This window comes from Phaenicophaeus curvirostris, chromosome 1 (assembly GCF_032191515.1).
Source record: "Phaenicophaeus curvirostris isolate KB17595 chromosome 1, BPBGC_Pcur_1.0, whole genome shotgun sequence".
NCBI classification, from domain to species: domain Eukaryota; kingdom Metazoa; phylum Chordata; class Aves; order Cuculiformes; family Cuculidae; genus Phaenicophaeus; species Phaenicophaeus curvirostris.
Window position 1 is genome coordinate 7,364,666 of NC_091392.1, and position 14,664 is coordinate 7,379,329.

At 45.3% G+C, this 14,664-nt stretch overlaps 1 protein-coding gene across 9 annotated transcripts in view; it reads right to left on the bottom strand.

Moving 5' to 3' along the window:
- FRMD4A (FERM domain containing 4A) overlaps window positions 1–14,664 on the bottom strand; it is a 387,789-nt gene that overhangs the window by 135,830 nt on the left and 237,295 nt on the right. For all 9 annotated transcript variants that reach the window (XM_069873274.1, XM_069873358.1, XM_069873440.1 and 6 more), the window contains one exon: window positions 4,746–4,811. In XM_069873274.1, the coding sequence (XP_069729375.1) occupies window positions 4,746–4,811 (66 nt within the window). The remainder of the gene's footprint in view (window positions 1–4,745; window positions 4,812–14,664) is intronic.

Consider the following 14,664-nt stretch of genomic DNA (forward strand, 5'->3'; position numbering starts at 1 on the left):
TGAGCATCTCCACCAGGATGGCCACACTGGTGACAACCACCCCTGCAGCAGTGAGTCACCAGCCCACGAGGCACCTTGCCAGTCTGGTGCTGGCTCACAGCTACCAGCGCCTCTCAGTCTGGAGTGATTCCTGGGCATGAGATGCTGATGCACAGCAGGTATGCTGGAGAAAATTCCTGGGCTTTCGAAGGACTCCTGACCCACTCCAAGCACAATCGGTGCACAAGGTAAAAAGGCTGGAAAGGGAAGTTTTGCACATCCCATAATTTGGGCTCTGCGTATGCATGCATGGCTGTTTGTGTGGGTTTGGATCAACCTGCATCACAACTGGGGCACAGAAATACTGCAAGCTTTCCTAGTGCACCCTGAGCTGTCTGGGTAGCCAGAGTCACTTAGGAAGTGATAACGTGGACATCTAGGTGGGTTTATTACCCAAATACCTACAGACATGCCTCTCCCTGGCTCTTCCAAATCAGGCTCCTTGGGGAGGAGGTTAGAAACAAAAAGCCCTGTTATTTTCCATAATCAAATTTCAGAGCCCTCCAGACCCCACAGACAGCTTGGCTATGAGCCTTGGATGAACTTTACTTCTGCAATAACTCTTCCAGAGAGAAAGAATTAGGAGGCTTAACACTTTTGTATGACAGTTGCTGGAGCCCCCGTCAGATAACAGGCATCGGCAGCCGGCATAGGAGTTGGGAGCAAGCCGGGCTGCCTGATTCAGCCAGACTGGAAAAAAGCTATGTTTATAAAAACCCACATGAAAAGGAATGAATTGCCAATTACGCAAAAGTCTTTATTTAAAGCAATGCAAACCTTTCATGTGCAACAGACAAATGATATATGGTCACAGGGAAAAAATATAATAGATAGGAGGCTGAGAAAGGGGAATGTGAGCAAATCCATTTTCCAGAAGCAAGAAAAGAGACTTGTTCACTGAAAAGGATTAGCTGGATAAAGCCAAACACTTTAAAAAGACTCTGTATTAAAAACTAAATATGCATCAGAGACAGGGAAAAAAAAATAGATTGTGAAAAATCCAAGGAGCTATGCTCTGCTCCTGCTCAGAAAGAAAATGCTGTCAAAAAAATATCCGATGTAAACTTGCCACACACACCAGATCATCAACAGGCATTTATCAAATGAAACACATACCAAATCCAACTCCTCTTCCTAATCCCAAGTCAAACAGGCTTTGAGTTTCAGACCCTCAGGAAGAGATTTCCATATGATCCTCCTCTGCCTCTGTTTATGATTAGGCTTTCTAAATTTCAGCATTTATCTGACAAAATACATTGGGGAGAGCTTTCTTTTATCCACAAAGCCTGCGTTTCTGCTTTTCCTTAGCTGCTGCTGTACCATTCTGCAGCCGCTCAACTTGGGAGGAACATACTTTAGTCAAGACCCTTTGATTGGCTAAACCCAGGATCACTTTCCTGATGACCCCAAGTAGTTGCACTATGCGCCAACACTGAAGCAAGCCAGCATTCACAGAAAGGGGTTATAAACGCTCTCTCTGAGCCAAAAACTTACTTTGGGGCTCAGTAATGCAAATAAAACATATGCATGTGAGGGGTCCCACTGGCTGTGTGGCCAACCTGAAAGGTTTTGTAGTTTTGTGAGAGAATTTGTGATGTAGAAACATTTCAATCTGGTCTGGCGGAGCTGTTGCACAGAGCCAATGCTGACTCCTGCGAGCAACCACAGGAGCACAGTTATCACTTGCCGTCCTCCTGCAGCCTGAGGTATGGTCCTTGTTAACCATCAATTCATATGTTTCAAATGACATATTCATAAACCCCTGAGTCTGATCACAGCTAATTTGCAGACAAAAAGGGAGTACATTTGCTTAATGCACTGCTTTTTGCAAACACCCTGATCATTCCCAGATACATCTGTCTCTGCCCAGCAGTACTCGAGGGAGCAGGAGGAGAAATATTTTCAGCCCCTCAGAGTCACTGACCTAAGCAGTTTCAAAATGCTCCAGGAGCCCTCCGGCATCCGTTTGAGGAAGCTGTACCCACCTCTGGCCTTCGATCTGCTTCAGCACTTGATATCAGACACATGAGCACTGCAAGGCTACATGAAGACAGATCCAGGTGAGGACAGCATTTTGATCTCATGTATGGAAGAGAAATTGGTTCTCCCAATTCCCAGCAGTCTCTCCTAAACTTGCCATAGGAGAGTGAAATCAGCTATGGAAAAGCTGCTAGGAAAGGTTGAGGCTGGTGGGAAGCAGAAAATTTAACACAAGAATTTAAGAGCCTGGCTCCTGAGCAGTTCAAGCCAATGTAGCTGTAGATGTTAAGGCCCAACAGAGCTGTGGAGGAACCTCTGCCATGGTGTAAACCAACAAATCAGCCCTTTGTTTCAGCTCATGGCAAGATACTCACAGAAAAATATAGCTTTGAAGTGACAGCCAGAAGCTTGGGACTGGACGAACATTTTATTTACAGCTTTTTATTCAGTTCAGCTATGAGGTAAGGTAACAATAAAAAATAGCGGCACTTAGAACTTACAAAGCAACTTTATTTGAAATCTCAGCACAAGTTACAAACAATAACTCAGTTGGTGAGATTTCCCCTGGCAAAGTGCACGTTGCTCCTAAAGGGAGCTTAGCTGATTTGGGATCTGCCAGGGCAAAGCACTACTTGTCTGGGTAGCATCATCCCACTCCTGCCCCAAGAGGAGCAGCCGCTCCAAAGCTGGTGGCTTTGCCCATGCTTGGCAAGCAGGCTACCCAAAAATGTTGTCTCCATGCCTGTGAAGCATATCAGTATTGCAGACACACTTGAATCCAAACATCCTTCCAACCCAAACTACTCTATGATTCTATGATTCTGTGATTCTATGATCCTCTTTCTCTGTCATCTACTCCACTCAAACCCAAATTATTTACTATTGCGCTGAATAGAGGCTACCTAAAAACATTGAAGAGCCTTATTTAACCAGAAAAGCACCTGAGATGCCTCAGTGGACAATCCCACCCATGGTGATGCTCAGAGAGATGGGTCAAGCAGGTTTTTCTGGGCATGAATTTTTCATAATCACACCTCTTGGCTTTCCCCCATTCATACATTAGTTGAAAACAGCGAAACGATTTATTGTTTGAATAAAATGCAGCCATGGGTCACTTGCAAACTAGTTAGCGTGATTTACAGAGCAATTTGCTTCCTATATTGATCATGAGAAATTCCCATTAAAGGTGTGATCAAACACTTGAAAAAATATTATCATGTGATATTGTTTCTGCTCACTCAGAAGTGGACACAGAGCTTCCCAAACCAGCCTCCTCGACCACCATCTTCACTGTGGGGTTTTTTGTTATTGATGAAAAATCCAAATAAGCAGGTTGGCCAGGGCAGCTCATATAGATTTCCTGCAGTGTATTTTAAAGTGTGATTATTAATATCACGAGTAGTGCTTTAGCAGAACTGTTCTCCAACAGCCCATTCATTTTTAATTGAACGAAGAAGAAATTAAAAAGGAATTTATATGAAATAGGAAGCCAAGTGCTACATCCTTGTGATGAAGGTGGCTGAACTTCCCCCACCCAGCTGCTAAACCTCATCGAGCCGGATGCAGCAGCCTGGTGCAGAGATGCTAGTGATGTAGAGACCATTGGTATGATGTTTTGTTTTAATTAGTCGTCCCGATTTAGCTGTTCTCATTCCAGCTCTGGCCTGGCTCATTCACTGTTATCCAGGCACTCTCTGACCACACTGAGTGTCACCTCCTCGATGACTATGTACTTGAAAAACTGTTACTCGTTAACATTTTGTTAATGGTATTTTTAAGCAACATTCCAGAAGGCAAGACTGAATGTGCTTCCGGTGATTCAAGTTGACTTCAGCAATCCCCATTCAGGTTTGCCTGTGCTTCGTAGGATCCTGCCCTCCTCCCAGCTTATCAGCTGCGGACAGGGGATTTGGGTGCTATGGGAAGTTTCATTTCCTGCTTCTTGTGCTGCCTGTGGCCAGTGCTGGCAGCCTTTGTAAAAGGAAAGACATTCTTTTAATTCTTGTTATTAACCCGTTGGTGATATCTGAGGCGCGAACCAAAATTGTCAGAAAAGATACAGCTTCCATCAACCCCTCATTACACAGCCAGTGCCAGCCTCTCATTTTTCCTACATTTCCATTTCTTTTTTAAAATAAAAAATAAGGCAGATGGAGCACAGACTTATTTTAATGCATGTTTGCATTTGACACATGATTTGCAGCCTCCATAATGTCTTAAGCAATAGCTGCCTGTAGCACCACCGCAGCCTCTTCTGCCGGTTGCACTCCTGTCGCAGGTGGGTGCACAGGGCACGGCAACTTCCAGCACAGAGCCTGGCATTGTACCCCAGTAATTTAGGATGGCAATTAAAGAAGATAAAAACAAATGCTGGACTTATTTTAAGCATACGCAATACATTTTTCAAAGCTAAGCAACGCCTCGAAAAATAGCTAAGTGATATAGTAATAGTGTCACAAATGACCAGAGCTGCTTTTCTACCTCACTGACAGTGACTGTGACAGTTTTGGCACAAAATAAAGCAAATATGTCCTGAATTAGTCCTTCTCATGGATATATCTTTGCAGATCCTCCCCATCCAGCACTAATGCAGCTTCCCGGAGCTCTGCAGGCAACCACAGCCTGAAGCTGCTGAGACACCCAGCTGAAAACCCTCTTCTCCCCCAACCTGGGCAAAAATCCACAGCCGTAGCGAAGTATTGAATGGTAAAACATTCGGTTCCTACCTGAACAAGGAGCTCCAGCTTCCTGTCGTCAAGGAGGTGCACTTGGCATCTGCGGCCCTCCGTCATCTGCAAGAGAGATGAGACACGTGTGTCAGGGCGCTCGGCTTCCAGCTTGGCACGCGGCTGCCGGCTCCCCCGGCACAAGCTGGAGGCTTTCATTCACTATGGTGCTTTCAATTTGTGTTTTGTTTTCTTTTTTTTTTTTTTCATTAATCCCCCTTCTTTTGGCACTGGGGAAAGAAAAGGCTGTAAGGAGAAAAAGAAAAGCCACCCTAGTAGCTGTCACAGAGTAGCGTGTAGTGTCTGCTTGGATGCAGCTGCTGGGAGGAGGTCACTCCAGCGTGAAACTTTTCATACCACAGCCTCCAGCTTCACAGCCAGTTTAGCCTGTGGAAGAGGCACCCAAAAAATTTCCCCTAAACCCCTCAACAGTAAAGATCCAATCGAATCAGAGGAAGCCCAGGGCCTCCAAGCAAGGCTCTTCCCTGGGCCATGCTGATGGTGCTCCCTGGGCTTGCACCAGCTGCTCCTTTGGGCCTGAATTCCCAAATGGGCTTGTTCTGCTCGGGGTGTCCTATTTAAGATGTACCACAGGAGCCACTTCTGATATTATACTGATCCAAAACTGCTTCAGTATAGTTTATAACAACTATTAAAAAATAAGATGAATAAAACTTTTAGGCATAGAAGATGTATAAGACTTGCAAGGTCCTATAGATTAGGGTGCTAGGAAATAAATGAGCTGTGGCCTGAGTCCTCTACAGTCATGGTCAAACCCTTTTCTGTCTATGCTCTTGCAGAGAGCCCTGTGAGTGAGGACCGACTTTACTTTGCAGAGTTTCGGATCCCAACTCAGCCGCACAAAGCCCTTCAGCATGCACAGGCACAGGCGCATTCCCGCTATCTGCTAATAGGATATGGACCATCTAAGCTTCTTTCCTCTTGGAAATCCCTTCCTCAGCACGACTTAGGCAGCACGCAGGCAGCCCCCCTGGTGTGGGCTCACCCCACGACACTCATGCATGCCCAGACCCACATCAGCACAGACTCAGCTAAACCCCATAGTTCAATTTCTCGGGGATTCACCACCCTCCAGCCAAGACCTCTTCCTGAGCACTGCGTGGATCCCCAGTTCAATTTAATGATATTTCTTGTCATGGTGAGTCTTAAAGCATCACCAGAAGGTAACAGAAGGTTCACAGGAGTCTGGCAGAGGGTACAGGCTCCTGAGGACGTGGCTGCTGCAGCACCTGGACATTTCTGCCCTCACACATCACCCCTCCCCACTGGTACCAGCTGAGCTCCAGATGCAAAGCTGCTGTGCAGAAAGCAGGGAGAAATGAGCTCAGGGGTTAACTGAGGACAGCTCAGCTTTCTGCTTTAGTTCTGCGGGTTAAAAATTCACCCATTCCTATGGCTTGATAGGGCTGGATGTGCTGGCATCTAGGACGCAGTGGTGGATGTCCCACCATCAGCTACGCCTGTTGGGAAGCTCAGGTAGGGTGCAGCCATTGCCATGGGGTCTGGAACCTTGGCCGTCTCCAGCAGCATCACCTTCACCCTGCTGGTGGCCAGGTCTTGGCACAGGAGCCCATCAGTGTTTCCTGGGTGCTCCTGTCCTCTCTCTTGCCAGCTCTGTCCCACATCCACCTCCCCTTCTCCTGAGGCCAGAACAAACCAAGCCTTACCTTGGCCCTGGCCTCTTCCCTGTAGCAAAAATTTGGATGTGCCAACAACTCTATTGAGCCTCAAGCTGATCATGCAAGATATGGGGTTTATTGTGAGACAACTTCAGTCAAAATGAGCTTTTTCTTTCAACTCACCCCAAATTTACAGTCCTGGAATGCACAATCCCATGTCATCCAAGCAAACTTTACCCGTGTTGTTATTCACACCAGCACACCTCTGGAGTATTGCGCACGCTAAATAACATCACTTTCCTTCTGTTTTCCATGAGCACAACTGGAGCCCTAGCATAGCAGCCAAAGGAAAGCCTTGTAAAACAAGGCTTCTCATAAATGTCAGCCAGTTACTGCCACGACAATAAATTGTCTTCTTAGAGGAGCTCTCCCTGGTATGTAATGTTATGCAAAATATGGCTTCTCATAAGGTATATTACTTGGTGAGTGATATTTTTCTCTATGAAGTCTGTATTAAACAGCTTTCAGTTCAGTTGTAAAGCTACAACAAGGGCTCACAGAAGTGCTTTGCAATGGTTTGCCCTGTTTGGAATAAAGAGTGATGTTGGTTGTGTTCACACAGATGCAGAGAATCACAAGCTTTCTTTGCTGAGCTTCCTCAGCGATAAAACTCCAAGTGCCTTAACTCTTCTCCAGCATCTCTGCCATCCCCTTACCATCGCATATCTGCTGCACCCCCCAGATGGTGAGTCTGCACTGATATTCCGGTTTTAATACGAGTTCACTCAAGGCAAGAGATAAAGCAGTGAGTTTACTCTGGCAGTAACATGTGAGGGCAAGGATGGAAACACGGTCCAGTTTTCGTGTGTTACGCCCCATCAGTTATACCACAGTTGAAATGAGAATACAAGAATGTGAAAGGGGAAAGGGAAAATTTTCTGAGATGTTTGTGCTTTAGCGTTTCAGGAAAGAGACTGCGAGATTGATTTCCACGTGGAGTTCCTTAGCTCTCTGTGCTTTTCCACCCCAGAGTTTCATATCTCCTTACTGTTTTCACTGCTTAAAGGAATCCCGAATGCAACATGAAGTATCCGAATAAAGTGAAGCTCTGAAATGCAGCATACAATGGTTGAATAATTGCAAGGCATTTCATGAACATCACTTGCAGGAAAGCGGGAGGGAAGAGGAGTGAAGGGAGGGAATGTGCGCTGCTTTCAGATCAGCTCGTCCCCAGCAGTTCTCTCCATCAGCAAAGCGGCTGTCAAAGACCATGATTGTTTATAAGTTTGATCATGCAGTGTGTGAACACACAGCAAGGCATGTACTTTATTTCTTTAGTGCCACCTTGTTTCTGTGCCTCTCTGTGGTTTGAAGGCTGAATGCTACAGGCTAATGACCCCAGCTGGTGGCCTGCAGGCCATTTCCACCTGAGATATTCTGTACAAGAGAGGGTGAAGAGCTACTGCAGGAGCTGGAGAGGATGCATTAACCACTGCACAGCTTTATGGGGAGAAACAGACCCAGCGTTGACTCCTGCTTTCAGCTCCAGCTACAAATACAGATGGTGAAGAAGCTTCTCCTTTTATCTTGGCTGGTACCTTGAAGCTCAGAAAGACTGCTATGTATGTAGCTGGAGATCTGCCCCAGTCTTTCCTTGTGTAGACAGGATGCCCAGCCACGAGGCTGTTCAGTCCCCTTTGAAACACATGATGCTTTCCAAGAGAAAAGAAGGTAGAAGACGGACTTCCTACTTGATATGAGCTAAAATATTATGGTTTTGCCCTCCTTTCTGATTTATTATTCTGCCAGGTGTCTGAAGCCCACACTAAGTGCTTTTTTTTTGCATCAGATCAACACAAACTCTCCTAATATCTCAGAGCAAGAAAAGGGAACATTTCAAAGCACAGCGAGAAGGAACTGATTTAGCACAGTCTGTCTGCATGAAAGATGCTCCTTCTGACACTTAGCAAATTGGCTGATTTGTGGTATCTGCTGCGCTGAGATGAACGGGGATGTGGCTGGCTCAAGAGGAACAAGTCAAGGAACACTTTCTTCTTCTCTGTGTAACCAGAGAAGGGAAATCAACACAAAGCCCTATGGATGGCAATGAGGGAACAGGAGATCACTAAGTACAAGCTGTGCAGCACCAGAGTTTGGATAGAGGATGTCTACAAGGAGTGAAATGAGGTTGTTCACTCCCAAGGCTCTTACCCAGAGAAGGATGGGGGGAACTGAGAGCTAAGAGGCACAAAGGCAAGTCTCTCCCTACACCCTGGAAAAACAAAATCCCAGCAAAGAGACAAGAAGCGATAGTTAAGCAGGGCTGCTGACACAAGACAAGGACACCTGATGTGGAAGGGAAGCAGGGGAGTTTGCTCCTGATAAAGTCCAAGGTTTCACTGTGAGCTCAGTGAGTGAGCTTTCCTGGGCAAACAGAGCTCTCCAGTTTTCTTCTGGAGGGCAAGAGCCCTCTAGCCTAACTCCAGAAAGTGAAAAATCAAGTGTCTAGATTAAATTAACAGTTTAGATGCCCTTGATGCTCAAGGCAGAGAGAACTGTCAGACATTTCAAGTCCAGTGAGACAATCCCCAGGTGAGCCCCGTGCCTGTGCTTGCTGTTTGCTTATCTGCTTGCACATGTCTTGTCCCATACCTGGAGCCAGGCTCTAGCGCTCAGCCCAGAAGAGCCCTTCAACAGCCAGTATGTTACATCCACATCAACCACTCAGATTTCCGATGCTTCTCAAGATGTGCAAAGAGATAGGACTGCGTTACACACCCCTGAGTGCTAACAGTTCACCCATATGGCAGGGAGCTGCATGTGCTGGATGTGAATATGGGGCACATGCATTTAATGGGTCAGACTTATCACAAACTCAGATGGAAATTATGCACCAAAATACAGAACAGATTTTTTTAAAATTTTTTTTTAAACAGCTCAGTACGTCACATTTTCTTCTGAAAATCTGCCACTTTTTTTTAGTGCCTGCACATGCAGAATGACCCCCCCAAATGCTTGAAAAGCTGAACATGAGCGGTTTTAAAAAGCTTTACCATTTATATACGAGCGTGTAAAGACTAGGGATAATATATCTTCAATACACAAACACAGATGGTGCTTATAAGGCACATGAAGATTTGAAGCAATGTGTTTGTGTGGCTGAGGTGCTGGATTCGCGTGCAGGAGAGCTGATCATACACAAGACATGCTTGCTTTCTCTGCTCCTTGTCTTCTGCACCTTGAGGATGGCAAAACTGATGCTGATCAAAATACTTTGAGATCCACGAGTGATAACAAGATGTGACATACAGGCTTGTTCACTCTAATATAGGGATGCTACGGAAAGGAAATCTCTCTTGTGGTTACTCACGGGATCTTTTGAATCGTAGTTGTTTTTCTCAAGGAAAGGACGTTTTAGTTACCTTTATCACAAGATTTTAAATCTCCTTTGGAGGCTTCTACCCAAATATTTACACAAAGGGTTTTCCTAGGGAAGGCAAGCTGGCGGTTGTTTTGCTCTGCAGCATGAAATGTTCTGGCGACTACCCTCCTCCCTATTCATCTTTGCTGTAAATCCAAACATTGTCTCTGAGAATCCTATAAACTGTTGGTGACACAGCCCAAAAACCCGCACCACGCTCAGCTAATCCCTGCACGTCTGTCATTTTGTCACTAAATTATCAGTAGCTGCCCACAGAACTGCTCCATCCAATGCAAACAGTGAAGGCGATGGGAGGAAACAGATCCAAAGGGAACCTTTCCTTTTCAAAGTGAAAAAACACTCCTGGTGAAAGCACTGTCACACTAAATAACTCAAAGGCACCAAATGCAAATGCTATTTACAAAGGCAGTTCTATAAATACCTGTGGCACGTTTCATTAGCTGGTAACTGCAGAAATAAAGAAGAATACGGTGTGTTCTTCCATGACTCAAATCAGAAATGATAATTGGAGGAAGAATATTTCCTAAATGCTTGCTTCTGCCTCTATGAGAGGCAATTATTGTGCTGGATACACCAAACCTGTGTCACTTTGCCTGCCATTTGGACAGACCTGCTGAAAGGCGATAGGAAGAGATGACAGCCTGCTGATTACAATAAACTACTAGATTAAACATCCTGCTCCCACTTGACCACTTCTTACTGCCTTCACATCTTGGCAACTTCTAAGCCTGTAAGGAGAGAGAGAGGGAGGAAAAGCCACATGTTTTTGGTGTCTTGCACAGTTTATTTTGTGCATGTGGCAGCACTTTGCTGTGCTGAATCGGGGCCGGTTGTGCAAACAGCTGCCTGTCGCACTGACCAGCACTGTCTCTTTGCTTGCCTGCATCCATCTGTCCTACACTCACACTTCAAGATCCCGAAGCAATGGTTTATCTTTGTTTTTTATGCCATGAGTTCTCAGAGTGTCCTACCCAGTCACTGGTCTGCATCAGCACTTAATAAATAAAACTGATAGTGACTGGGATTGGGATTGCTGTGAGATAGTGCGCAAAGAGCTAAGTTGCATGACCAGTGCTTGCAGGGGCACCTGGGGAGAGGGGACACGGCCACAGCTGGCTCTGTGTGTGGTGGGAAGGGGAGCAGCACTGGCTGGGGAGCTGGGGAGCAGGCAAGGTTTGCTAATACTTCCGCAGGAGATAGATGATGTGGCATATTCAAAGAAATAGAAGAATCCTCTTTAGGAATGGAACTTGCTTGTAAATGGAGCTTAGGAGCTGAAAAGATGGGTTCAGGAAAGACGTTTTAGAAGTGCATACTGGCGATGCGAAAAAAAGTAGCTGATGGCTGATGCATAAACAGACTCCAGCTTCTAATGCAGCATTGGGTTTCATGTTATGGAAGTGCTCTGGGGCCCTGTGAAATACATGCACAGTCTATAGGCAGACTGAATGGCCAGAAAATATACACCAACAATGACACAGCATCTCCCTCAGATTTAGTAGGATCAGAGGAACATATCGCTTGCACAGCTTTTGGCTTTCCCACCATGCCTCTTTATCACACCCCTTGAAGAATCAATGTCCTTACCCATGGACTAGAGAACGGAGATGAAATTGCTGAAACCATGGTTACAGATGCAGCTTTTAAAAACCTCTCCCATCCTGCAGGAAGGGAACGCTGCCTTCCCTTGGAGGAGCCTGATGTTACCCATCACACTGGGGATCTGCACAAGGGGTGAGTTTAGGAGGGGTCATATCAAGTGTTGCATTCATTTCTGCAAATGCTCTTTTGCCAGAAGGACAGGGAAAACCCCAACAGCTTCAGTAATTAGAAAGCAAGAGTCATCCTCGAGAAAGGAGGTGGAAGTCTCAGCTGCAGTGTCACTCCTGTGGAAGCATGCTGTGAAAGGCACTACACATCCATTGTGTGGGTGCCAAGGGGGAGTGATGGGATAAAAATCAAGGCAAGCTAAAGGCTGAGTGACCTGGTGACTTCCCTGTTTTGTCTTGAGAGTTCCTGGCCTGCCCAGGGGCTCCTTGCTTCCTCCACGCTGTGCATTCCAGCCTCGCTCAGGCTCCTGCATCACCCGAGGACATCTGCACAGGTTATTTCTCATGCTTCCTCTAAACAGCGCTCAGCAAAAATGCTCTGATTCAGCAAAGCACATAGCTGTGTCCATAAATCCCTTTTATTTCAGCGTGACATAAGCAAGTGTTTAAGTGGCTTACTGTATCAGGGCTGAAATGAAAAACCGTCTCCTACGGTCCTTAAGTCCATTTACAACATCAAGCAATAACTCTCAAGCGAACTTTAAAGCTGGGAATGCCACGTCTTAACCTTAAAATGCTTGGTGCTTGAGCCGTGTAGTTAGAATTAAATCTAATTCCAATGCCACATTTTAAACCAACCAGGGTACTACCCAGCAGACGCCTAAATCACTGCTCTGAGAGCAGCCAGCCTCGGAGGCTTGATTTCAGTTATATCCTGAGATAAGAAAGTCTTTTCCTGGACAGACCAGCTTCCTCACTAGAATGGAGGCTGTGCTGATTTGTGTCACGTATTGTTTTCTTTCTTAAAAATAATACAGATCTAAATCTTTACAAAGGAAAGCAGAACATCTCATGTCCTCCTCGTCTTCTGATGTTGATGCAGGAGGACAAGGCAATCCTGATGCATACTTTTCACTACATTTGACTCTTTTGCTCTTGCAATTCCTTCTGTTCCCTTTCCTGGCTAGGAAAAAAAAAAACCAGTTGCCAGCCTAGAAATTTATCCAGGCATTATCCTCACTATTAATAAGGGAGGAGTGGAGAGTGTAGGAGCTTTAAAACAGCTGGTCAGAGCATCCTCTGAGTAGTGAAGCTGAGGCTGACCATAGGGAGGTGGCACAGTTTTCAGTATTATTTATTATTTTTAGTCTAGGGGATTCACTGGCCACAGATGTTTTAAACCTTACAGATCTGCAACCCCTTCTGTACTCAGGAAAAGTGTGCCTGGATAAACCTTGACTCAGCCAGTCAGTTGTACAGGTGGCTCATCATGGACATCTGCTTTGGCCCAATGTTTTTAGGTCAAGAACATGCCAGATCTCTTAAGACCTTGCTTCAGACTGGGATCCTGCAGCTGCCTCCTCCTCTTTGACCTGGGAAGCCTGTGTTGCTCCTACAGCCTTCCTGCACATGCAGTGTGCTGGCTGCAGTGATGGGTAAGGGCTGCGCAGGGAACAAATAACAAATAAATAATTGCGCAAACTTGGTGGTCCAGCTGCTCCTCTTCTTGCCAACTTGGGGCTCTTCCCTGTGGTCAGCGCTTTCATCTAGATTAGTTTTAATTGAGTCAGAGGATGAGATTTCCATCCTTTTGTGCTTGGTTTTTCTGCTTAGCTTTGTAGACCTGGCAGATAAGCTCCTGCCTAGAGACAACCACAAGTCCTGGTGAGAGAGGAGAGCCACAGTGCTGGTCAGCTGTTTGTGATGCTGCACAGAACAGACACTGAGCTGTTTGCACTGAGCATTAAGGAGTATCTCTGGCACAGTGAAACCTCTTGACCCATATAAAACCATTGCAACCAGAAGGTCGCATCCTACAGGAAGTGGAAGGTGTGTGGCTAGGGCAGCCTGTGGCCTCATCCCATCTAACAGACCTTGGGAATGTTCCTCTGTACGCCAAAGTAATGCTAAAGGCTGAAAAAGCGCTGCTGTCACCAAAAAACATAGCAAAAAATAAGTCCGCTCACTGCTATGTTAGTAAAGATGATAGGTAGACATTCTTCCTTGCTGCAGGCTTCCCAGTTAAAACCCAAGATAACTTGCCCTTTATGTAAACTTCCCTTGAGCTAATTCAGCTCAGGCAAGCTTTGTGAACATCTTTGTTTTGTGAGATTTTCTTCCCTCTCCAGGGAGAACTTATTTTCTAGATAATGATCGCTTTAAGGCAAGTTCTATAGTTTCATCCCATGCTTGCACATTATATACAAGGGCCGTGATCCCTCATTTGGGTTGATAGTCCCTAATGCAGCCCAAAGAAATAAATATCAATGGCAGAACTAAAATGGGGTGCTTAGAGGGAAAGAAGATAAAGGATCTCTTGTGTCTTTGCACAAGGACAAGCAGCCTGGTCCTAGGACAGGTGCTTCATTAACTTTTGAGCATAGCTGTGCTTCAAGAAAACCATATGCCTTGGGAGGGTCTAGCTTCATCTGGAATTCCTCTGTATTTACTCTGTTCACTATGCACAAAGAACATAGCATGGTCTAAAGAAAAGGACTGAAATTATCTGCCAGGGCAACCCTTTACCAGTGATTGATCTACAGCCTTTTTGTCTGTGGGGACTCCTGATCACCTTCGTGTTCACTCTCCACTACGTACTGCAGAAGCACCATGACTCATCATCATGATAACGGCTATGTGGCACTAAAGTACATAGCAATAAATTATTATTATTATTCTTCACTAAGATGTTAGCATGTCTGTTAATCTCTCCTACGCCTGACTTTTAATTCTGTGTAAAAGTACATAGAAATGTAATTTTTTTGTACAGTTTCACACTTCAATATGGCATATTTTCATCAAACTGTTCCAGATATCACTCATTTGTGCATGCAGACAGGGTGGTAATTACATGAGAGCATCCAAGTCTTCTGGGAAAACATTTTCAGGAGGTTTGGTTTAGTTATAGAGGAGAACGGCATGATTTATTTGCTACTGAAACTAGTGTGATTTGCTGGAGAAAAAAAATCAATGTAGGTTCATAGGAAGATGACCAAAGTGACCCAAGGCAGTGGAAGCAGTAGTAATGTGTGAAATATTTTTAAAGGATAAATTAAGATTTAAGGCTC